Source organism: Heterodontus francisci, chromosome 24 (assembly GCF_036365525.1).
Source record: "Heterodontus francisci isolate sHetFra1 chromosome 24, sHetFra1.hap1, whole genome shotgun sequence".
NCBI lineage: Eukaryota > Metazoa > Chordata > Chondrichthyes > Heterodontiformes > Heterodontidae > Heterodontus > Heterodontus francisci.
Window position 1 is genome coordinate 37,441,623 of NC_090394.1, and position 25,477 is coordinate 37,467,099.

The 25,477-nt window shown below is 41.0% G+C and overlaps 1 protein-coding gene across 4 annotated transcripts in view; it reads right to left on the reverse strand.

Moving 5' to 3' along the window:
• Nucleotides 1-25,477, reverse strand: part of mad1l1 (mitotic arrest deficient 1 like 1) — a 999,406-nt gene that overhangs the window by 900,856 nt on the left and 73,073 nt on the right. For 3 of the 4 annotated variants that reach the window (XM_068055940.1, XM_068055938.1, XM_068055939.1), the window contains exon 10: nucleotides 19,892-19,978. In XM_068055940.1, the coding sequence (XP_067912041.1) occupies nucleotides 19,892-19,978 (87 nt within the window). Of the gene's footprint in view, nucleotides 1-19,891; nucleotides 19,979-23,642; nucleotides 23,732-25,477 lie in introns of those variants that run through there. The other variant, XM_068055941.1, reaches the window with a different exon arrangement.

Genomic DNA, 25,477 nt, shown 5'->3' on the forward strand with positions numbered 1-25,477 from the left:
CTGGCCAAGAGAGTATGGGAAAATGGCGCACTGACACAGAACACAGAAGTCCAATTGTATCAAGGCTGTGTGTCCTCAGTACCTTGCTCTACGGCAACGAGGCCTGGACAACATACGTCAGCCAAGAGCGACGTCTCAATTCATTCCACCTTCGCTGCCTCCGGAGAATCCTTGGCATCAGGTGGCAGGACCGCATCTCCAACACTGAAGTCCTCGAGGCAGCCAACATCCCCAGCATATACACCCTACTTAGCCAGCGGCGTCTGAGGTGGCTTGGCCATCTGAACCACATGGAAGATGGCAGGATCCCCAAGGACACATTGTACAGCGAGCTCGTCACTGGTATCAGACCCACCGGCCATCCTTGTCTCCGCTTTAAAGACGTCTGCAAACGCGACATGTAGTCCTGTGACATTGATCACAAGGCGTGGGAGTCAGTTGCCAGCGATCGCCAGAGCTGGCGGGCAATCATAAAGGCGGGGCTAAAGTGTGGCGAGTCGAAGAGACCTAGGAGTTAGCAGGAAAAAACAGAGGCATAACAGCCCTGTCAACCAATTTTATCTGCAGCACCTGTGGAAGAGTCTGCCACTCTAGAATTGGCCTTTCTTGCCACTCCAGGCGCTGCTGCACAAACCACTGACCACCTCCAGGCGCTTACCCATTGTCTCTCGAGACAAGGAGGCCAAAGAAGACGCATCTAGTCACCTCCTCGCAAAATTCAAATCAGGTTAGTTGGACACGATATCCCCCTGACAAAGCCGTGCTGACTATCCCTGATTAATCCCTGCCTCTCCAAGTGGAGATTAATCCTGTCCCTCAGAGTTTTTTCCAATAGTTTCCCAACTACTGATGGTCGACTCGCCGGCCTGTAATTACCTGGAATATCGCTGCTACCCTTCTTGAATAATGGTACCACATTCGCTGTCCTCCAGCCTTCTGGTACCTCTCCCGTGGCCAGACAGGATCTGAAAATTTGTGTCAGAGCCCCTGCTATCTCCTCCCTTGCCTCATATTACAGCCTGGGATACATCTCATCTGGGCCTGGGGATTTATCCACTTTTAGCCCGCTAAAACATCTAATACTTCCTCCCTTTCAATGCTAATATGTTCAAGTATATCGCAATACCCCTCCCTGATCTCTACACCTACATTGTCCTTCTCTATTATAAAATAAAAACAAGAAATGCTGGAATCACTCAGCAGGTCTGGCAGCATCTGTGGAAAGAGAAGCAGAGTTAACGTTTCGGGTCAGTGACCCTTCTTCGGAATTCTTTATTTTATTGTCCTTCTGTATAGTGAACACAGATGAAAAGTAATCATTTAAAATCTCACCTATGTCCTCCAACTCCACACATAGAAGACTCACTTACAGATGATGTTTTTTGGTTCCCTTTTATGTTGACTGCCATTTTATTCTCATATTCTCTCTTTGCCAGTCTTATTTTCCTCTTCACCTCCCCTCTCAACTTATTGCATTTGGCCTAGTTCTCAACTGAAGAATTCACCTGGCATGCATCACACATGCTCTTTTTTTGTTTCATCATAACCTCTATCTCCCTCGTCATCCAAAGAGCCCTGTTTTTGTTTCCACTACCTTCTGCCTTTGTTGGAATGTACCTAGCCTGTACCTGAAGCATCTCTTCCTTAAAAAAAACCGATTGTTCTGTTACAGTTTTGCCAGTCAGTGTTTGGTTCTATTTTATCCTGGCTAGATCCCTTAACTTCAAATTAGCAGTTGAATCAAATTTTCACCTCAAATGGCTCCTGGCCAGAGAATCAACTGCTTAATCAAGACAAAAGCTGGATAGTCTGCAGTGACTGGTTCACCTCATGAGCCCTCAAAACCTCTCCACCGTCTATATGGCTCAAATCAGGAGTGTGATAAAATACTCACTCAACTGGAAGGTTGTAGCTGGAACACTCGAAAACCTCGACACAATCCAGGATCAAGCAGTTCACTTCATTGGTGTCCCTGATGCTGGACTCAATATCCACCCCCTCCAGCACCTCTCCATCACTGGCATAATGTGACTGCTGTGTACACGGGTCTGTATATACTGCAGCAGTTCACCACGTTAACTTCAACAGCTCCTCGTTTCCCTATAACCTCTACTACCAAAAAGAACAAAAGCAATAACGGTGAGGAACTCTATCGCCCCAAATCCCCTCCAAGTCATACACCATCTCAGCTGGTGTGGAATGGGGCTTAAAACGGAAGAAGGGTCACTGACCTGAAACGTTAACTCTGCTTCTCTCTCTCCACAGATGCTGCCAGACCTGCTGAGTATTTCCAGCATTTCTTGTTTTTATTTCAGGTTTCCAACATCTGCAATATTTTGCTTTTATTAAAACCATACCCATCTGACTCAGAGGCAAGAATGCTTCCACTGAGCCATGGCTGACACCGAAGATCTGAATTAAAGGACAGCAAAACTCAAGCAGAAACAAAAATCATAAATCCATGTACTGTGGAATTTTGGGAGATAGCTTGACTGAGTTTTGGATTAGTTCTTCCTCCTCAGCAGTCAAAGCCACAGTGCACACCAACAGCCAGCTTGTACCACATTAGTGCAAAATAACATCCACCTGTCGGGTTAACAATTGTGGTGTAATTGCTGCAAATGTATCAAGCGACCATATACAGATGGATTACCAGGAAATGGCAGGATATCTTATCCTTCAATTTCACACTTTCTACTTACTTGCACGTTCCACTCACTCTGCAAAAATACCAGCCAACTTCATAAGCACTGCACTGCAACTCCTCAGATACTGAAGCAGTCCATGTCCATGTGCAGCAAGACCTGGACAACATTCAGGCTTGGGCTGATAAGTGACAAGTAACATTCATGTCACACAAGTGACAGACTATAACAATCTCCAACAAGAGAGAATCTAACCATCTCCCCTTGACATTCAATGGCATTACCATTGCTGAATCCTCCAACATCCTGGGGGTTACCATTGACCACAAACTGAACTGGACTAGCCATTTAAGTACTGTGGCGACAACAGCAGGTCTGAGGCTGGGAATTCTGCAGCAACTAACTCACCTCCTGACTCTCCAAAGCCTGTCTATCATCTACAAGGCACAAGTCAGCAGTGTGATGGAATACTCTCCACTTGCCTGGATGAGTGCAGCTCCAACAGCACTCAGGAAGCTCAATACAATCCAGAACAAAGCACCTTCTTGCTCACCACCCCATCTACCACCTGAAACATTCACTCCCTCCATCACCGACGCAGTGTACACCATATGCAAGATGCACTGCAACAATTCACCATGCCTCCTTCAACAGCACTGTCCAAACCCAAGACCTCTTCCACCTAGAAGGACAAGGGCAGCAGACGCATGGGACCACCATCATCTGCAAGCTCCCCTACAAGCCACACACCATCCTGACTTGGAAACGTATCGCCGTTCCTTTACTATCGCAGGATCAAAATCCTGGACTCTGTCCCTAACTGCACTGTTGGTGCACCTGCACCAAATGGACTGCAGGGGTTCAAGGCGGCAGCTCACCACCACCTTCTCGAGGACAATTAGGGATGAGCAACAAATGCTGGCCTTGCTAGCTCTGCCCACATCTCAAGAAACTAATTTTTTTTTAAAACTTGGTAATAGAGATCAGTGCAGAACTCAAAGACATTTATACACAACCCAGTTACAATCGCCAAAACCTAGGTGATTTTTTTTGGAAGGCAGTGGTGTCAAAGAGAACCAGGTTTTCCTCAAATAGGTTATCACAACCAACAGATATCTAGTAAAAGTGACAGACATGAAGTTTGACTGAACATAATTTGGCATGTTATTGAACCAGGGTTGAACCAAAGATTCTTCCAATGGCCTAATGCAAAAGAACACACCCTTCAGCAGCATGACCGTATTGAATTTGCTTTTCAGAATGCAGGCAGGAAGAGCCCAGAGGTCAAACTCACTTTTGGGAACCATCAAGTAAAGATTTCCTAATAGCAACACCTCTGACAGCTGTTGCTAACGAATGTTCTTGCACATCCTCCAAATGCCCAAGCAAATCCAAGCTGGATCCAACAGGAGAATACAGAAAATGCAAGGAATACACAGAAATATGCTGGTCCTCCTCTACCTGTATGTTTTTCATTTTAAATTTGGAGCCATTTTCTATGAATGTATCAGTTTAGCACCCTAATTGCAATCCCCTCTTATAACAGGCCACTGCAAATTAAAAAGGAAGGCTGGTGCTGTGGGCTTCTTTCTGCTGACCACCTTACAGCCATGTATTCTCCAAGGTATATTTTCCCTACTCCAAAAGGGGCATTGTATCTTGAAGGATGTCTACCATGACCTGTACTTCTTTAGGTGATCGCTTGAAGGGCACATTTGGAATGGCCCACATGCTGTGCTAGTATACAGAATTGGCTAGGCAGCAAAGATGCTTTCAGGATTACTTTGACCTGACCCCCAGAATAAGCTGTTACCTGGAAAGGCGAACTCCATCAGCCTGTTTTTGAAAATCAAGCAGATTCTGTGCCAAGCAAAGGATATGGAACACTGCCATAAGCGAACATCCTGGTCTTTGTGTCCAGAGCATCAATCACCACTAAATGTAGCATATTTGCTGCCTGGCCAATGTTATTCATCCAATTCCTAGCAACTGCACGAACCTGGCTGACAGCCAAATCAATTTGGGCAGCTTATTCTTACGCAAACATCTTCCAGTGCAAGACGCTCTATGCATCTGAAATGCTCACTACAAGACAAACTGTTTACCCATATGTCCAGCTATTCCAAATTCTCTGAGGAGATATTGGAATTTCTTTTACCTGCACCTGAAAGACCACCATTAAATCAACATGTAGCTATGTAAACATAAACTGCCTAAGGAGCCTGGACACTACAGCACTCTGTTGCCTCAAATATCCTTATTTTTAAGCAGTCGACATAGGAGTTGTAGGTGGAATATAGCAAATGCATAACTAGCAGAGACTTCTACAAAATCAATTTACGTATTCTTGTTCACCCCAGGTTGTGCTTGTAGCTAGACCCTGCAACTGTCAGACAATCCAGAATTATTTTCTCAAAATGACATGCATGCAGAATCAACAATCTGTCCCTCCTGCTAAGTCTCCAGAGTTTCTGAAATGAGGCCTTCCTCTAGGCCCTCATATGCTTCAGATGATAATCGTGATTTGCCTTGGCCCACTCGGTAGGTTATGGCCCTCCTTTCTCAGGCAAAGCCAAGAACCTGAAAAGTCGGCATGGTTTGAACGGTGCTGTGACTACAGAGGACATGCGACAGCCCCTCGACAAATGTAGACTACAGAAGTGAATTTGTGAGGTTTTTCAACAAACATAAAACCAATTTTCTTCCTCCGGTGTAGGACACATCCACTTCTGGTAAAAGGAGAACTGCTTCTCAGAATGAGACATTACATACAGCAAGAGAGATAAAATTCTTCTGACAAAAGGTCATCGCCCTGAAACGTGAACGGTTTCTCCAGAGATGCTGCCTGACTTGAGTATTTCCAGCAATCTCTATTTTTATTTCACATTTCCAGCTTCCACAATATTTTGCTTTTGTTGTAGGAAGAAAAACCTTCCACCCCAAGCCAAAATTTTCTAAAAAGCACATTTTTCACTGGGATGAAAACATAAAAGGGAATCCACGAGGTCTTGTATAGGCATACTAAAGGTAAAGGGGTTGTCAGAGGATCAGTGGGACTGATTAGAGACCACAATGGACATCTGTTGATGGTAGGAGGTATGGCTAAGGTACAAAATGTGTTCTTTGCATCTGTGTTTACCAAGGAAGAGGACTTTGCCAAAGCTCTGGAAAACGAGGTGGTCGTCAGGATGAGATAAAAAATAAAAAGGAGGTACTAAAAAGGCTGGCAGTACTTAAAGTGGATAAGCCACCCCATCTGGATGGGATGCAATACAGGTTGATGACAGGAAGGGTAGAAATTGCAGAGGTGCTGGGCACAATCTCCCAATCATTTTTAGATATAGACGTGGTGCCAGAGGACTCGAGGATTGCAACTTTATTCAAAAATAAAAGGAAGGAGGATAAATCTGATAATTACAGGCCAGTTTAAAGTCGGTGGTGGGGAAACTTTTTAGAAACAATCAGGGTGAAATTAACAGCCACTTCAAAAGATTTCTGAAGGGCAAATCATATTTGACTAATTTAATTGAATTTTTTAATGAGGTAAAAGAGAGTGGATGTGGGCAGTGCAGTTAATGTTAAATAAATGGATTTTCAAAATGAATTTGATAAAATACCACATAATAGGCTTGTTGGCAAAATTGAGCCCATGTGGCAAAAGGGGAAGCAGAAGCTTGGGGACAAAACTGGCTAACTGATAGAAATCAAAGTTGTGGTGAATGGCTGTTTTGGAGTATAGTGTGATGTTCCCCAAGTTTCAGTTCTAGGATCACTACTGTTTAGACATACATTAATAACTTGAACTTGGGGGCACAGGGCATAATTTTGAAATCTGTGGATGACACAAAACTTTTTTTCTTGTCCATGGGATGTGGGCATCACTGGCTAGGCCAGCATTTATTGCTCATCTCCAACTGCCCTCGAGGTGGTGGTGGTGAGCTGCCTTCTTGAACCGCTGCAGTCCTTGGAGTAGAGGTACACCCACAGTGCTGTTAGGAAGGATTTTGACCCAGCGACAGTGAAGGAATGGCGATATAGTTCCAAGTCAGGATGGTGTGCGGCTTGGAAGGGAACTTGCAGGTGGTGGTGGTGTTCCCATGCATCTGCTGCCCTTGTCCTTCGAGGTGGTAGAGTTCGCAGGTTTGGAAGGTGCTGTCTAAGGAGTTTTGCTGCAGTGCATCTTGTAGATGGTACATACTGCTGCCACTGTGCATCAGTAGTCAAGGGAGTGAAGGTTGAAGGTGGTGGATGGGGTGCCAATTAAGCGGGCTGCTTTGTCCTGGATGGCATTGAGCTCCTGGAGTGTTGTTGCAGGTGCACCCATCCAGGCAAGTGGAGGGTATTCCATCACACTCCTGACTTGTGCCTTGTAGATGATGGACAGGCACTAAGGAATCAGGAGGGGAGTTACTCACTGCAGAATTTCCAGCCTCTGACCTGCTCTTGTAGCCACAGTATTTATGTGGCTGGTGCAATTCAGTTTCTGCTCAATGGTAACCCACAGAATGTTGATAGTATAGTCAACAGTTGCAAGATAGTAATAGATTTCAAGATGATATCGACAGGCTGGTGGAATGGCAGATGAAATTCAGCACAATAAAGCATGAGGCAATAGATTTAGCAAGAATGAGGAGAGATAATACAAGCTAAATGGTACAATTTTAAAAGGGATGCAAGAACAGAGGAACCTGGCTTGTGGGGGGTGGGGGGAGGTGGTGGTGTGCGCACATATCTCAGAAGCAGTCAGGTCAGACTTGCAAAGCAGTTAACAAACCATATGTGAACCTGGGCTTTATAAATAGAGATTTAGAGTGCAAAAGCCAGGAAGTTATGCTAAACCTATATAGAACACTAGTTCGGCCTCAGTTAGAGTATTGCGCCCAAATCTAAACACTGCACTTTATAGGAGGATGTGAAAACTTGGGAGAAAGTACTGAAGGAATTTACTGGAATGGTTCCAGGGATGAGGGATTAGTTTTGTGGATAAACTGGAGAAACTGGGGTTGTTCTTAGAGGAGAGAAGGCTAACAGGAGATTTGATGGAAACGTTTAAAATCACGAAGGATTTAGATATAGTAAGTAAAGAGAAACTTTTCTCAATGGCTGAAATGTCAATAACTAGAGGGTATAGATTTAAGGTGATTGGTGAAAGAACCACAGGCATCATGAGGAAAAACATTTGCACGCAACAAGTGGTTAGGATTTGGAATGCTCTGCCTCATAAGGTGATGGAAACAGATTCTTTAGTTACTTTCAAAATGGAATTGGATATATACTAGAACAAAAAACTGCAGGGATATGAGGAAGCAGCTGGATTGCTCTTCACAAGAGCCAGTGTAGACTTGATGGACCGAAGAGCCTCCTTCAGTGCTGTACGATACTATGATTCCATGAACATTTATTTGAATATAAAGCTTCAACAAATAAGGAGAAAAAAAAATTCTAATTTTGCTGCAGTCCTCAAGATTTTTATTGTAACCTGCTAAAGCAAAAGGGTGTAGATCATGAGTCATGACATGTATCTTTCAATCTTTGGTCTCCAACACTGTTCCAACCAAACTGAAACTTGAACTTGAACTTCAGAAGAAATATTTTATCTTTCTCCTAGGCATTCACCAGTTCACCAATCGCAACAATAATTTTTTCAACTCTACGTCTTGGCTACCTCTCCCCATTCTCAAGCCAGTTTCTCTCCTTCATTTGCCACTTCATTTTCAAGGAGCTGTTCTGTGCGTGCAATTTTCCCATGCTTTTTTCAATGCATTAGTTGTTTTCAAGGTAGCTATGGAGATAGTGGATGCATTTATCATCTTCCAAAATTCTATTGAGTCTGAAGCAGTTCCTGCAGATTGGAAGGTTGCAAATGTCACCCCACTATTTAAGAAGGGAGGGAGAGCGAAAACAAGGAATTACAGACCTGTTGGCCTTGCATCAGTCGTTGGGAAAATGCTAGAACCTATTCTAAAATATGTGGTAAATGGATACTTGGATAATAATGGTATGATTGGGCATAGTCAACATGGATTTATGAATGGGAAGTCATGTTTGACGAACCTGTTGGAATGCTTTGAGGCTGTTACTAACAGAATTGATGAAGGCGAGTCAGTGGATGTGGTATACTTGGATTTTCAGAAGGCTTTTGATAAACTCCCCCACAGGAGGTTGGTTAGGAAAATTGAAGCACATGGGATAGGAGGTAATATACTGGCATAGATTAAGGATTGGTTAACAGGCAGAAAGCAGAGTAGGAATCAACGGGTCATTCTCGCGTTGGCAGGCTGTGACTAGTGGGGTACCACAGAGGTCAGTGCTTGGGCTCCAGCTGTTCACAATGTATATCAATGATTTGCTTGTGGGGACACAAACACACAAGTAGTAGGAGCAGGAGCAGGCCATTCAGCTCCTCGAGCCTGCCCGCCATTCAATAAGATCGTGGCTGATCTGTCCCAGGCCTCAACTCCTCTTTCAGGCCTGCTCCACAGAACCCTCGACTCCCAGAGATTTCAAAAATCTATCTACCTCCTCCTTAACAAGAACATAAGAAGTAGGAGCAGGAGTGACCAAATGTAGTATTCCCAAGTTCGAGCATTGCTGAAAATAGAGACATGTTGTTGAAGGTTTTGTTCTTGCACTCATCAGGACAATCCACAAGAATAACCAATGTAAGGGAAAACTTATAATGTATGAGAAGAGAGGGCTGATTGGTTGGCAAGTGAACTCTGATTGGTATTGGCATTACCATGAAGAATGCACCAATTTACGGTGACTAACAGTGTGATGCTAGGTATATAGGCCGTACATCCCAAAGACTGGCGGATCATATCAAACATGTCCCTTCTGCTGTTCGCAACGGGCAAGGTACGGGCCATACCCAACCAGCCCATGCTTGCAAAACTCAAAAGTGTCCAACATTAGATGTGATTCGGCGATTAGACAACATTTGCTAAATAATCCACAATGTACTAAGAATTACACTGACAACCAATTTAAGATTGTCAGTAGGGCTTGCAGTGTGGCACATGTGCTTGCACTGGAAGCTACATATATTAATACACAGGGCCCTGTTCTTTGCAGACAGAAAGAATACATACAAATATTGCATCCATTTCAGATGAACAAAATATGACAGCCATTCGCTGGTTCATTCCTCAGGGCAATGCCTTGACCAGAGTCAAGTTGCCTGGTTTAAATTTCAAACAAAGCTTGGCAGTTAACTGTCAGTCACCGCAAATTGGCACATTCTCCATGGCAACGCCTCTACCAGAGTTCACCAGCCAACCAATGAGCACTCTCTTCTCATGCAGTTTAAGTTGTAGTTTCCCTTACATTGGTTACTCTTGCGGATAGTCCTGATGAGTGCAAGATAAAAAGCCTTATCAACATGTCTCTATTTTCAGCAATACTCAAGTTCCGTACTACTAAACGACTATTTCCAAGTTTGTGAATGACACAAAACTAGGTGGGAATGTGCGTTGTGAGGAAGATGCAAAGCGACTTCAAGGGGATTTGGAAAGACTTAAGTGAGTGGACATGGCAGATGGAATATAATGTGGAAAAATGTGAGGTTATCCACTTTGGCAGGAGGAATAGATGTGCAGAGTATTTCTTAAATGGTAAGAGATTGGAAAGTGTAGATGTACAAAGGGACTTGGGTGTCCTGGTAAAGAAGTTACTGAAAGCTAACATGCAGGTGCAGCAAGCAATTAAGGCTAATGGTATGTTAGCCTTTATCGCAGGAGGTTGAGAGTACTGGAGTAGTGAAGTCTTGCTTCAAGTGTATAGAAAGGACCTTGCTTAGACCGCACCTGGAGTACCGTGTGCAGTTTCGGCTTCCTTATCTTAAGAAGGATATTATTGCCATAGAGGGAGTGCAACGAAGGTTCACCAGACTTGTTGCCAAGAAGGCGGGATTGTCCTAGGAAGAGACATTGGGGAAACTGGGCCTGTATTCTCTAGAATTTCGAAGAACGAGAGAGGATTTCATTGAAACCTACAAAATACGTAAACGGATAGACAGGGTAGATGCAGCTAAGATCTTTCACCTGGTTGTGGAGTCTAGAACCAGGGAACAATTTCAAAATAAGGGGCAAGCCACTTAGGACAGAGATTAGGAGAAATTTCTTTACTCAAATGGTTATGAATCTTTGGAATTCTCTACCCCTGAGCTTCCACAGCCCTCTGTCATTGAGTATGTTTAAAGCAGAGATTGATAGATTTCTAAATACAAATGACACAAGGTGATGAGGATAGTGTGGGAAAAAGGCATTGAAATGGAAGATCAGCCATAATCATATTGAATGGTGGGGCAGGCTCGATGGGCTGAATGGCCTGCTCCTGTTTTCATGCACTTTTGCTCTTTAAATGTTTCTTTGCATAAGATATATGATCTCAGCTCTTTCCAGCCATTAACTCCCTGTGTTATTCTTGAATTCTCACCATTCTTGTCTCTGTGCCCTCACCCACCAGACACACACCTGCACTTCCTTTGTTTTGTTCGGTCCTATAAATTAAAGAGTTGCTGATCTTCAGGCTTTCATTTCCGATGAAGTAACTTTTCTCTTTATACATGATGGACTTTGTGTACTTCCAACATTTTTATTTTTAATTATGCCATACGTAGTTATAAAACAGAAGTGAACAGAATTCTTCCTGATCAATTATGATCAACTGTGCAAGTGATAAATTGTATCCAATGGCCGAGTTTATACAGTCCCAAATATTCAAAAAAGTTATCTCCAAATTTTAAATGGAATTATATAAATAAGTTAAACGCATGGTAGCGCTGATGACATTGCCAAACAGATGTAGCCTCCTTCTATTCCTACTCCCACCACCCCAGCCCACACTTCAATCTCACTTTTTCAGCTGCGACAACACCTTTGCCAATAGCTAAAAAACATTACATCAAAAATGGAGCACAAAGTGTCACAGTCCTGCATTACCTTTCTTTTTTCTCCTTGGAAATATTACGGTGCGCCTTTAAGAACTCTCCAGAGGCACAGTGAGCCAGGGTGCATTTTGCTTGCCAAGCTGCAGCCACAGAGAGAGAGAGAGAGAGAGAGAGAGAGAGAGAGAGAGAGAGGAAACAAGATTCAAAGTTGCAGTTTGACTTTTGAAAACTGACAGGCTGAGACTGGTTTGCAGAGAGATACTGTTCCAGCAATTGAAGGAAGCAGAGCTCTGAGACAATTTAAACAGAAGGAAGAAAAGCTGTGTTATTTCTCTCTCAAAATTCTACAAAGCTTCAAGCCAAATTAATCCCATAAAAAAAATTTTTAAAAGCTTTTTTCTCTTTCACAACAAACAATTGATATCTGCTGTGTTCATCACTGGAAAAAGAAGCATTTAATACTACAACAGCCAAACTGCTGTACTCCTATCTTTGGAAGAGCCTACTGTTTTCATCGGACCTTGGAAGATTGCAAGTGAACTTTGACCATGTTGTATTGGAAGACCATTCATCAGGAACGTAATCTGCAAAGACTTTTTTTTCTATTTTCTCAGTCAGCTAATTTAAAACACAGAATATGTATGCAAATGCAGGAGTTATATTTTAAATAAGTTATAAGTTCTTTAGCTATTGGTTTATCTTACTAGTGTTCATGATTTTAGTTTTTTTAATTAAATATTTAATTTGTTGATATCTAAAGATACCTGGTTTGGTTCGCTTCATTCAGGGGTTACTAGATCCTTCGATTTGGAAAGCTGAAAGAAATATGATGCAACCTGTGGGGCGACGGGACTGAACTAACAGTGCATTGCTCCCACCACAATCAGAATCATATATTTTGATTGGGGGCTTTGTCCTGAGCAGTCGTAACAAAATATAAATCAAATCTGATAGCATCTACTACACAAACCAAGCTCTTTGAAGATTAAAATTGTTCTAAATCCTATAAAAAGTTACACGAACAGAAATACCAATTCAAAATGTCACATATTGTGATACAACTTCTTTTAAGGTGCAATTTTTATTTGATGGTTTAAACACAATTTAACTCAATCTTCCTGAAATGCCATAAGAAGCTTGCTGACATTTTGAGCACAGTAAATAAAGAAAAATCACCCAGCTAACAATGAAATTTTAAACACTATTTATGTCGAATCTCAATGTATTTTAAATTCTCATTACAAATATAAAGAACTGTGCAACAAGGATAACCAATGTTACTGAACATGTAATAGCTTTTGCTTTGTTGCTGAACCAATTTATCCTTAGGACAGGAACTAGAAAACAACTATTCACAATTTTAATTGTAATAATACTTGTACACTTACAGTACAACAGAAAAAATATAAATCTGCTGATACGCTTTCCTGCAACCTATTATATGACGCAGTAGCACATCTGCATCAAAATAAATAAAAACACATTAGAAAAACTCCCAAAGTTTTATCCTGCAGGTTCAACATTTCTAACCATTAACTGGCTGAGTGATTTCATTTCAGAATAGGATTCCGAACGATATTTCAACCTTTTCACCCATGTTTGGTTCTAATCAACAGAAATATTTAACTAAAGGTGCTCCAAGTTGCTATTAATTCTGCTCCTCCAAAATATACAGTACAGCTGTAATAATGGTGCTACTTGGTCATGATCTCACAATCATTCCATTAAAAGCTTTTCTTATAATTATTTTCTCTTTCTACTTCCTTCCCCTCTAGCTCTCTAATCTTGGTTCTTTCCACCACATCTTCACTTGTTGTGATTCCTGGACATTTTACTTCACAGGGCCATCGCAGCATCGACAATGAACTTCTCAAATTTGAAAAATTATAGCAGGATTGTTTGGAAGAGAAAACTAGCCACAATACAGAACTAAATCTGTTGATGGTATGCAGAATTACCAGCAACTATTCTGTCTTCCTAACATAAGAGGTTAAGAAAACATAAAAAAATAAGAGTGAGCAAACAAGAAAAAGGAACCAAAGACAAGTACGAGGAAAGCTGGTACAGTATTTGACACTGAAGGGGGGGAGGCGGGGTTGGTAGAGTCAATTTGCCTTGCTAACATATGTCTGTAAACAGTTACATGTAGATTGGTTAGCTAGACATCAGGCTTGAGATTTGTTACTATAAGTAAAGCTGACACTGAGACAGGAGATGCTATTACTCTAAATGACAGAACCATTTGAAATAAATCTGGTATTTCAAAAGCTGGCCAGGTGCACAGTGTATGAGAATCAGCATTTCCCAGTTAAGATATAGGTATCACAGTATCTGAGCCACCTACTGCCACTGTGCCTTTATTCTGAATCTTTAGCAACACTCTGTAATCAGAAGCTACCTGAATCTAGAATAAATATGGCCAGCTTTACATAGTCTTTGGTAGTTCCCATAGTCCCATTACATATACAGATTGTTACGGTGAGATGGACTCCTTGAACAGAACAGTGAGCATTTAACTGAAAACAGCACAAAAAGATCATTTTTTTTTTAAAAAAGATCATTTTTATCCTTCTGCTTTTCTTTTGCTTCCTTATAATTGTACTTTTTAATAAATACAAAATTAGCTTTTAGCCTGAGTGGATGTGCGTGCATGATCTTCTTCACTGGTTCAGGGAAATCTGCAGCACATGGGCTTAGATGGCATCGCTTTCTGGTGCATGGTGATAACACTTATTAGTTTACCCTTTGGCAGCATTAGCCCAGATATTATGAACATAAACTCAAGTTTTGGTATATACAAAGCATAGATTTATTTGTGGAAGTGGATTTCCAGGAAGCTTAATTATTGGGGTATAACTAACTGTAGCAATAATCGTCACAATGAAATACCTCAAACGTGCCTAACAAAGAATGGTGGACCTCAAGAAGTGGGGTTTGCGGGGGGGGGGGGATGGCGAAAGAGAGCAACAAAAGGAAAAGCATTTTTGAAAACTAGACGAAAGTAACACCGTGTACTGGCTGAAATATCAGAGTATGCAATTAATAGTAAGCTGGTGTCAGAAGAGCAAAGGTGTATGTGCAGATGCCCAGCTGGAGATTATCATTCAGGTAGGGTGGTAAGGTGCTGTAGAGGGAAAAGACAACAAAAGTAACGAAATACATTCAACAGAACACAAAGTACCAGAGATTACAAAGGACAAGAGTGACGTGTGTGCAGATTTTATATAGAAGAGGACATGGGCTGAATTATTCGTAGCTCGCACAATGTGCAAATAAGGAACCTGGCAAGCAGTGTTGATGAGGTCCATCCTTGAGGTGACGAAGGTTTCCAGGTTCTTACTGGAGGAGAGGCAAGGATATAACCGGGCAACATTCCACAGACAGAAGAAATCAACAGAGCAAATACAAAGAAAGAAGCTCAGCTCAGAGTGCAAGGAGGCATGAAAGTTGCACACCTCCAGATTCAACCCGAAGTGGCAACCCGAGGAGTCAAGTCCAGAGACAAGTTTTGGTTTTGTTGATATTGCGCTGAAGACAATATTCTTACAATATTTAATGTCAGGCAGCATTTGAAAACTCACATATATACTGCCAGATATCCATACATGGTTTGTACATTAGATGCTGGCAAACAACTGCACATTTACACTGATTGGTGGTCCAATATTTGATGGTAGGCACTTAATCATCCACAATGCAACATTTGTGCATATTTTAATCACAGTTTCTGTAATTTCTTTTACTGATATTTACATTCATAATCTACAGCTGCACACCTCAATACAACTGAGGTGCCCTGATATTTGCTTGAATTGGAGCTGTGCACAAGACCCGTTAAAGACAGTACTGACTTATATTTAGACTTGCAATGCTATTTTCATTTTTTTAGCAATCAGTCAAAATCCTCACAGCTGTGGAGTGGACACATTTTACAGATGCTGTACAATATTTTAAACTTGCTCTTTTACGAAAAGTGCTCAAGGTTTCATTATCATTTACAGTAGAAAAGAAATCAGAGAAAAATAACAGGAGTGATAACCTGAAGAACCATGTAGGAGGGTATACAAGAGGTATTTTTCTTGAAATTGGAGTTTAAAATCAATTATAAAAAGAGTGCTTTGCAATTCGTGAAGTTGAAAGTAAGTGCTAGAGAATACCGTGATGAATGACATCTGTTATTTTTGAAGAGATGTTTTTCCCCTTTCATTATTACTAATTAGTTTAAAATGCTTTTGATGGAACGTCAATCTTGAACAAACTTAACAGGTTCCCTTTCCCATAGTTATTTCATATTTTCAAAGTTGGGTGAGAAAGGTATTCAAATATTTGAGGCATTAAAAATCTTTATTCACAAATCACCAAATAAAAAGGGGCACAAAAATCAAATAAATAAAAAAAAAGCCTAAAGTAATGTGCGCAGCAATATGATGAAATTGTGCCTGATGCCTGATTTTACTAAACTACATGTACTTTTCCTATTGTTATAATTAACCCTCATCCACCCTAAAGAAAACTTAAACCACCCAAGGATCAGCAGGAAGTGCATAATGAACATTTAATGCTGGAACAAAGATCATTAGGTTTCACCAGTCCCTGTAGCATACCCCAATGATAAATATTCCCATTTTCTGCTTCATATCTTTTTTTTTTAAAACAACCTTTGGGAGGAACCTTCTAAAGATACACCAGTTAGTAAAATGGCACAAAACCACACCTGAGGGGAGAAAATACACGTAAATTATTTCAGTTGTATAAAAACTTGACATCTGCCTTAAAACCAAACAAAAAGATTTACGAGCACACTTTAACAACGAAGAATGAAAGAAAAGTTTTTCTTTTTTTTTTAAAAAAAAAGCCTGACTTAAGTTCCCTGTTGCACCATGGCCCCACTGACACAAGAGAAGTGGTGAGATACCCGAACAACTGGACTGGAATTTATCTGCTTTTGCTTAATTTCCCATGGCATTCATTCGTATTAAGGTCAAGTCGGTTAGAAAAGGTTGGGTCAGCACCAGTGTTAAATTAAGGTCCAAAACCAAGAAGCCAATGGGTGGCTGACTATAAAAACACCACAGGATAAATCGAAGATGTCCAACTGAGATATGTTGTGAAAATAAATAAAAAGTGGTGCATCATTGATGGAAAAAAATTCTTGCAACATTTTGTAACAAGTATATATCACACACTTACAAAGCATGATTAAGACACTGAAAGAAGATAATGAATGCTTTAACTTTACTTCAAAATAATAGTCTCCTATAAGTTAGACATACAAAAGATCAATGGAATCGCAAATTCAGATTTCTAAACTTAACATTGGCCTGCATACAAGGATTGCAAGGCAATCAATCATACCATCTTTTCAGAATTTTACTACTTCAGAAAAACATTGCTACCAATGGCCATATCAATTTTAATAAAGTAAATAAAAAAATCTTTCATTCTTTCAAAATTCGAGAATTCACCCAAGGTGAATAGTCTCATTCAACCAACCCAGTCCAAACTCGGTCAGTTGTTACTCCTTGCACATTGATTGTGGTCTTGAGATTTTTTTGAGGGGTTTATTTATTTTAGGTTTATAACGTGTCATAAAAGTTTGAGAGTCATAGAGTTATACAGCACAGAAACAGGCCCTTCGGCCCATCGTGCTGTGCCGGCCATCAAGCACCTAATTGTTCTAATCCCATTTACCAGCACTTGGCCCGAAACCTTGCATACTATGGCGTTTCAAGTGCTCATCTAGATGCTTCTTAAATGTTGTGAGGCTTCCTGCCTCTATCACCCCTTCAGGCAGTGCGTTCCAGATTCCAACCACCCTCTGGGTGAAAACATTTTTCCTCAAATCCCCTCTAAACCCCCTGCACCTTACCTTAAATCTATGCCCCCTGGTTATTGACCCCTCCGCTAAGAGAAAACGTTTCTTTCCATCTAACTTATCAATGCCCCTCATAATTTGGTATACTTCAATCATATCTCCCCTCAGCCTTCTCTGCTCTAAGGAAAACAACCCTAGCCTTTTCAGTCTCTCTTCATAGCTGAAATGCTCCAGCCCAGGAAACATCCTGGTGAATCTCCTGTGCACCTTCTCCAGTGCAATTACATCCTTCCTATAGTTTAATGCCCAGAAGTGTACACAGTACTCCAGCTGTGGCCTAACTAGTGTTTTATACAGCTCCATCATAACCTCCCTGCTCTTATATTCTATGCCTCGGCTAATAAAGGCAAGTATCCCATATGCTTTCCTAACCACCTTATCTACCTGTGCTGCTGCCTTCAGCGATCTATGGACAAGTACACCAAGGTCCCTCTGTACTTTCTAGGGTCCTACCATCCATTGTATATTCCCTTGCCTTGTTAGTCCTCAAAAAAATGCATCACCTCACACTTCTCAGGATTAAATTCCATTTGCCACTGCTCCGCCCATCTATATCATCCTGTAATCTAAGGCTTTCCTCCTCACTATTTACGACACCACCAATTTTTGCGTCATCTGCAAACTTACTGATCATACCTCCTATATTCACATCTAAATCATTAATGCACACTACAAACAGTAAGGGCCCCAGCGCCGATCCCTGCAGTAGACCACTAGTCACAGGCTTCCACTCACAGAAACAACCCTCGACTATGACTCTCTGCCTCCTGCCACTAAGCCAATTTTGGATCCAATTTGCCAAATTGCCCTGGATCCCATGGGCTCTTACCATCTTAACCAATCTCCCATGCATGACCTTATCAAAAGCCTTACTGAACTCTATGTAGACTACATCAACTGCTTTACCTTCATCTACACATTTCGTCACCACCTCAAAAAATTCAATCAAGTTAGTCAGACACGATCTCCCCGACAAAGCCATGCTGACTATCCCTGATTAATCCCTGCCTCTCCAAGTGGAGATTAATCCTGTCCCTCAGAATATTTTCCAATAGTTTCCCGACCACTGATGTTAGACTCACTGGCCTGTAATTACCTGGTTCCAGACTGACTCATTTTCTCTTCTGTGCATCACCCCCTACTGTTACCCCACTCCTGTATCCCGTCCCCCTGCCAAATTAGTTTAAACCCTCCCCCCCCACCCCCAACAGCACTAGCAAACCTCTCAGCAAGGATGTTGGTCCCGTTTCGGATCAGGTGCAACCCGTCTGACTTGTACAGGTCCTACCTTTGCCAGAAACAAATCCAGGAAACTTGAGCCTTCCCTCCTGCACCACCTCCTCAGCCATGCATTCATCTGCTCTATCCTCCTACTCCTATACTCACTAGCACGTGGCACTGGGAGTAATCCAGAGATTACAACCTTTGAGGCCCTGCTTTTTAATCTGCTACCTATCTCCCTAAATTTTTGTTGCCGGACCTCATCCCTCTTCCTACCTATGTCGTTGGTACCAATGTGAACCACGACCTCTGACTGTTCACCCTCTCCCTTCAGAACGTCCTGCAGCCCCTCCGAGACATCCTTGACCCTAGCACCAAGGAGGCAACATATCATCCTGGAGTCTCGTTTGCAGCCACAGAAACGCTTGTCTGTTCCCCTTATGATTGAATCCCCTATCAGTATGGCTCTCCCACTCTTTTTCACCCCCTCCTGAGCAGCAGAGCCATCCATGGTGCTACGAACTTGGCTGTTGCTGCTTTCCCTTGGGAGGCCACCAACCCCTACCCCCCAACAGTATCTAAAGCGGTATATCTGTTTGAGAGGGGGATGGCCACAGGGGACCCCTGCACTACCTGCCTGCGCCTACTACTCCTCCTGGTGGTCACCCATCCCTTTTCTGTCTCTGCAGCCATTATCTGCAGTATGACCACCTCTCTAAACGTGCTATCCACGACGTCCTCAGGATCGCGGATGTTTAGTTTAGTTTAGTGATACAGCACTGAAACAGGCCCTTCGGCCCACCGAGTCTGTGCCGACCATCAACCACCCATTTTTTTTTTTTTACTATGCTCATCACTGAATCCATCCGCAGCTCCAGCTGTGCAATGTGGTCAGCTAGTAGCTGCAGCTGGACACACATTTTTGTGGGTTAGCTATGCAGCACCATTGATCCACCATGTTTTTTTGATAAATCATGGCACAACCAACAATGGCTGATGGCAGGCTTGATTGCGCCATGGTCTGATTTAAACTGGTAAAGCACTGGTTTAGCCTCTCAGACACAATTTTGTATCTCATAACTAAGCCCAGAAACACAGCACATGCAACATAAGACTTTATAAGTTGTATAAAAACAGTTACCTTGCCTATTAAAATCATACTCCAGAAGATAAATAATGCAAATGATTTCACTTCACTAGAATATGGTTATCTAAAGTTTAAGAACTAATATTGTCTGTCTTCCCCAGAACTCTGCTCACCTGGTAGTGACTGAGGAGTTCTGTTGCTTGAGGTCAAGTTCGCGTTGCTGTAACAGAACAATCTCACGTGAAAGATCTTCAGGGCTCCTGAAAAATACAAGCAGAAAAATGATCAACCAATGTTTAAACATTTTGTATATTTTAAAGCATTATTCTTTTTAAACACTAATAATTTTTGCATGAAAGCTTCTTCAGCTCTCAACTATAGGTTAACAAACTTAAGATTTGCTCATCATTCCTACCAAATAAAAAAAAGTTTTAAAATTAAATTACTTCATTACAAGTGCAAATGACTGTGAAATGGTGGCACTGGCAAAACCTTATGTGCTGCAAGCTTAAAGGAACATTCATTATGTGGGAAATCTAGTCACCAATTCTTGAGGAAGTGTTACATAGCCAAAAGTGACCACTGCATGTTACTTGCACTGCTAGACAATGTACAACACAAGCAAGGTTATCCTTTTTTTGGATAAAACACTTTCATTTTGTACCAAAAAAAACACTGCCAAAATACTTGTGCTTCAAAAAGCCAGTGTGCTATTTCAATGTAGCAGATCACAAGTTCAGGGAAACAATTAGGCAGATTCACATTGAAGAACATACAAAATGTCCCATTTCAAAATTACATCTTGCCTCGAGAAATCCTCAGGCATTGCAGCACTTGCTGCATAATTTCAAGTGTTAGTTTAGTATTCTTTCCACTCCCACTAATGCTACATGCCAGAATCCTTATGCACAAATAGTAAACAGACAGTGGAAAAAATAGTCACTCCAGAGGTAACAAGCACATTAACTCCTTCCGTAGCACCCCAATTTTCAGTAAAGTCAAAATTCTGTAGGTTACAGGAGAAATTATGTCATGAGATCGGGAGCAAGTAGCCTTTCCGAGTGTTGTAGCGAAGCCCTCTGATCAGAGAAAACATTACATTTGCAATCAAAATGCTTCAAGGATATTGCCCAAGTAAAATGTTTGGGAAGTCATTTTTCATTGCAGAGAACAATCACTGGCCTGATCTATCCTTTCATTTTATTCAGAAAATTGGAACCATTCTTGTTATTAACATCCATTTAGCGGAACTGTTTTTCTGTAATACTGAGAAAGAAGCTACAAAGTGGAGTTTTACACTCATTAATAGTGTTAACTAAGCCCACAGTATACCATAATGCTGATCCATCTGATACAAGGTACCTGGAGTAATATTCTCTGCTTCCAACCAGATGTGGCTCTTCTAATCTCTGCATTGCCAGTTGTTTCAGGGAAGTGGTTGCTAATTGCTAATTTTAAACCTCCTCACTGTAGTTTTTGGAACCTTGTCGTGCATAAAATGATTGCCACTTTATCTCACAGAAGTGCACCAGATAATTAATTCTATGTGAGGTGCTTTGGGAAATTCGAGAAACACAAGAGAGTGAATAGATGCAAATCTTTTTCATCTTTTGGGAGAATCTGTAACAATGCAAACTACAGGGAATTAATGGCCTTTTCTTATATCTTAACGCAGGCACTGACTGGCCAGTTGAGTGCGGATGGGGGTGGAGGAGTTGGTGGAGGAGGAAAAAAGCGGAAGGTAAAGGGAGCCCAACAACAAAGTTACCCTGACTGGAGGGATTGGGGAAGGGGAAGGAGTTGGCATGGGAGGGGTGGGGGGAAGAATGCATGGGAGGTATGGAATGGGGATGGAATGGCATTTAAAGACAGGGATTTAAAGAAGTACTGTTGCAACAAAGGTACTAATTTTACTGTTTTACAGGTCTCTGCTAGTTTTAGGATAAATGGCAAAAGAACCAGAGGGAAGTTAAGGAGTACTTTTTTTTAATGCAGTGAGTTTATGGTGGTCTGGAATGCACTGCCTGAAAGGATGATGGAAGCAGATTCAATAGTAACTTTCAAAATGGAATTGGTTATATACTTGAAATGGAAAAATCTGCAGGGCTATGGGGAAGGAGAGTGGGACTATTTGGATAGCTCTTTCAAAGGCATGATGTTCCGAATGAGATCCTTCTGTGCTATGTGATTCTATGAAGTGGCAAAAATTTACATTGACCATTTTTTCATGATGGGGGAGGAAGAGGCCCTGCCAGATTTTTTTGAGAGACTGCTCAAATGTTCTAGGATAGATCTAAAAGCTGCCTCAATAACAGAACTAGTAAATGGACAGTGTGGTGATAGGTCAAGGAGGTACCAAGTTTGATCCATAGTCTTTAATGAGTAAATTGACCTCAAACAGATAACAGCAGCTGAATCCTTGATTACGTTCAAGGAGTGTGGCAGGGAAGGAAATTAGATTGTAAACACCTTGGGGTCCAGCAGACACTGTTGGTTTGAAGGTTATCTCTTGCTACTGGCTGTTTATGATCCCAATTGAAATGATTTTGGACAGGCTCAACCCAGTTCCTTTCTGATGTTGGGTTCACAACCCAATTCAATACAAAATCACAATCAGCTGAGGGTACCTCAGGCGATTTGGTAGAAAATTGAAAGTTATACTTCTGCAGCAAGGTTAATGGCAAAAGACAGTCTTGAAAGCCTTACTCTCCACCTGGTCATGTTGCACCTGATCCAGCAGTAATTGATATGGACACTCAGATGCAAAAAAATATAAAATGGTTTAATTCTCACCAATTATGTCTCTAACCTTGAACAAATGAGTACTCCAAAATATATAATTTACAGTAGAAATTAGCCAATAGATCAGAGTCTTTTCCTAAAATGCTTGGTTTTAATAAATGGTCAATTAGTTGGCAAAATTATTTAAATGTAATACCGTCACTTGGGAATTTGCTCTATTGTAAAACATTCAATTTAAATCAGAGCAGACGTGCTTAAGTTTGAAGGTTTCTTTTACTACTCAACATTCCTTATTGAACTGTCATCTGTTTTGCACATTAGTTTTATTTATTGCATTCCACACAAATGTAGTTTTATTGATGGTAATAAAACTAAATGAGTTAAGTAGCAGAATTTCTTCCGGTCAAATTTTATCGAAAAATTAAATGAGTTTTTATCTACACCTACCAGATTCCCTGAAGGCACAAGCTGAGAATAGGTGGCAATTAGCTAGCAATTCAAAAGTAATATTGCAGTGCTAAAAAAAAACTTCATAACTTTAGTTGGGTTCCTGTCCCAACATGTATGTTGGTGTCTTAACATTTGCAGATAAGGATTGGCATGCATGATGCTTCACCTTTTCCTGCACATTTGCACTTAATTGCAAACCAAGCAAGAGTGTTTAATTTGAATTGAGTATTCTCAATTTCTAAACTTGCTTGCTCAAAATCTCAGATTTTTTTTTAAAAGAACTGTATTTGTTCCACAATATGAAATGTTGCACTTTTTTTCAAGTTGCAATTATAAAGTATTTTATCACATCAAAATTTCTTAGAACACATTTCACAATGGATTGCTTTTCAAATGCAGTAGCTTAGGCAAATGATTCTACTCAGCATATGCAATCTGTAACAGCTGAATACCATGGGTACGATAGCTATGCCTTCTTCATATACTAAATTAAAACCACAAATTATTTCGCATATCAGATATACTTGGGCATGACTGCAGAGGATGCCATACTTAATAAAAGATTTAAGTAAATACAGATGAACATAATATCCTGGAGATTGAGGTTTAGCATCTCAAAGTGATCAATTTCTCCGTTAATATGACAGAAATATGTCACACAGATGTGCTTCCATATCTTAAATGACCACACAAGATTTGATCATACAGTTATTAAATTGAATTTGCTATTACCTCAATCCAATATTCATTCACACCTTTAAGCTGATCCATTTGTTCCACACGGTAATTAAAATAGAATACTCCTCCAACTATACTTCCTTCTTCTGAACTAAAGCAGTATTTTGAAGACTTTTATTGAGGCCCCATTATGCCACCCACCAGTCAGTAGTCAAATGACCTGTCCTCATCAGCCTGACAATATACCTCTTATTATACTCATGAGTGCCCTTTAGTGCATTACTGAGGGAGTGCTGCATTGTCAGAGATGTCATTCTTCAGGTTAGACATTTAGCAGGGGCCTTGCCGCCTGGCTCAGCACTTCATAAAAGGAAGTCCCATGATACTTTTTTCAAAGAAGAGCAAGGAGTTCTCTACTGGCATTAATCGCATTGCAGTTTACGGAACTTTGATGGGCACAAATTAGTTACCTTAATTGCCTACAAAACAATAGTAAGTAATTCCTTGATTATGAAGTGCTTTAGGGAGATCCAGAGGATATGAAAGTCACTATATAAATGCAAGTTCTTTCTTATTGCTGCATCTTGCACATGCTCTCACTGCAGGATATGCTTTCAATGCAGATTCATAGCTCGGTTTTATAAATTTAATTTCAGAAAGGAATTGGATAACTATATGAAGGGGAAAACTTGGAGTTATGGAGAAAGAGCAGGAGTGGAACTAATTGGATAGCTGTTTCAAAGAATCAACACAGGCACGATGGCTGAATGGCCTCCTTCTATGCCACACAATTGAGATTATAGCCAGGGCTCAGCAGCTGGGAGACAGGAACAGAAAGTGCTACTGCACCATCTTGTGATAACAGGCAGCTGTTTACATAGGAAAATCCATTTATAGGCAGTTTCAGTTGCTAAGGTTGACATTCAAGAGCTACCAGAAGTCATAACAGGAAGTTGGTTCAAACATACATGCATATGCAAGATTAATATATAAAACCTAACACCACCAATCGGATTGTATATTGTAATTTTAACAGTTTTTGTTTTACAGGCTTTATTTTACTCACATAGATCTAAATCGGGAAAAAAGCCTCATCAGAAAAGCTTAAAAGCATTTCAAGTAACGATCCATTACTGCCTGCCCTGGGTACAAACACTGTACGTTAGTTTTGCATTACTCAACTGAATAACATACCATTAAGACTGCTGCGATAGAAATGGACTTTAAATTTGAGAAATTGGTCAGTAATCAATCTAGCTGTGTCTAGGATAAGCACAATTATATTGGGATGTGTAATTTCTATCCTGTCTGGATTTCTTAACCATTTGAAGAAATAAATTTAAGCACTGAAAGTAGGCAGCAGAGTTACTAACCATAAAGTGGATTTAGTGTGGTTGCCTTAATCATTTATTTAAAATGAAAACTAATTACAGATAGAGCATGCCAAATAACATTAAAAAGTATTTTTTAAATTTTTGTAGTCCAAATAGTTGAGCAATTGTATCAGCAGCATATGCATGCATGCAATTGTATCAGCAGCCTGCTTATGAATGCTTTGATGCTTTAAGAGTTTACCTGAGTTACGGGGAAAGAGCATGGCGGGGGGGACTAATTGGTAGCTCTTTCAAAGAGCTGGCACAAGCATGGATCCAGGGTAACAGCCTGAAGACTGTGATTGCAGTGGTCAAGGCGCAAGTCATCCAGCTGCCACTTAAAACAAGTGTGAAAGAAAATAAAGAGCTGCATAACCTCCACAAGATTACAGCGGCCCTGTTTGGAAAGCTACACAGAAAGCCCCATTGTTTACGCCTGGCCTCAGTATGTTCAATGACCTCACAACTGCCCCATTGTTTACGCCTGACCGGCACAGTGGCGCAGTGGTTAGCACC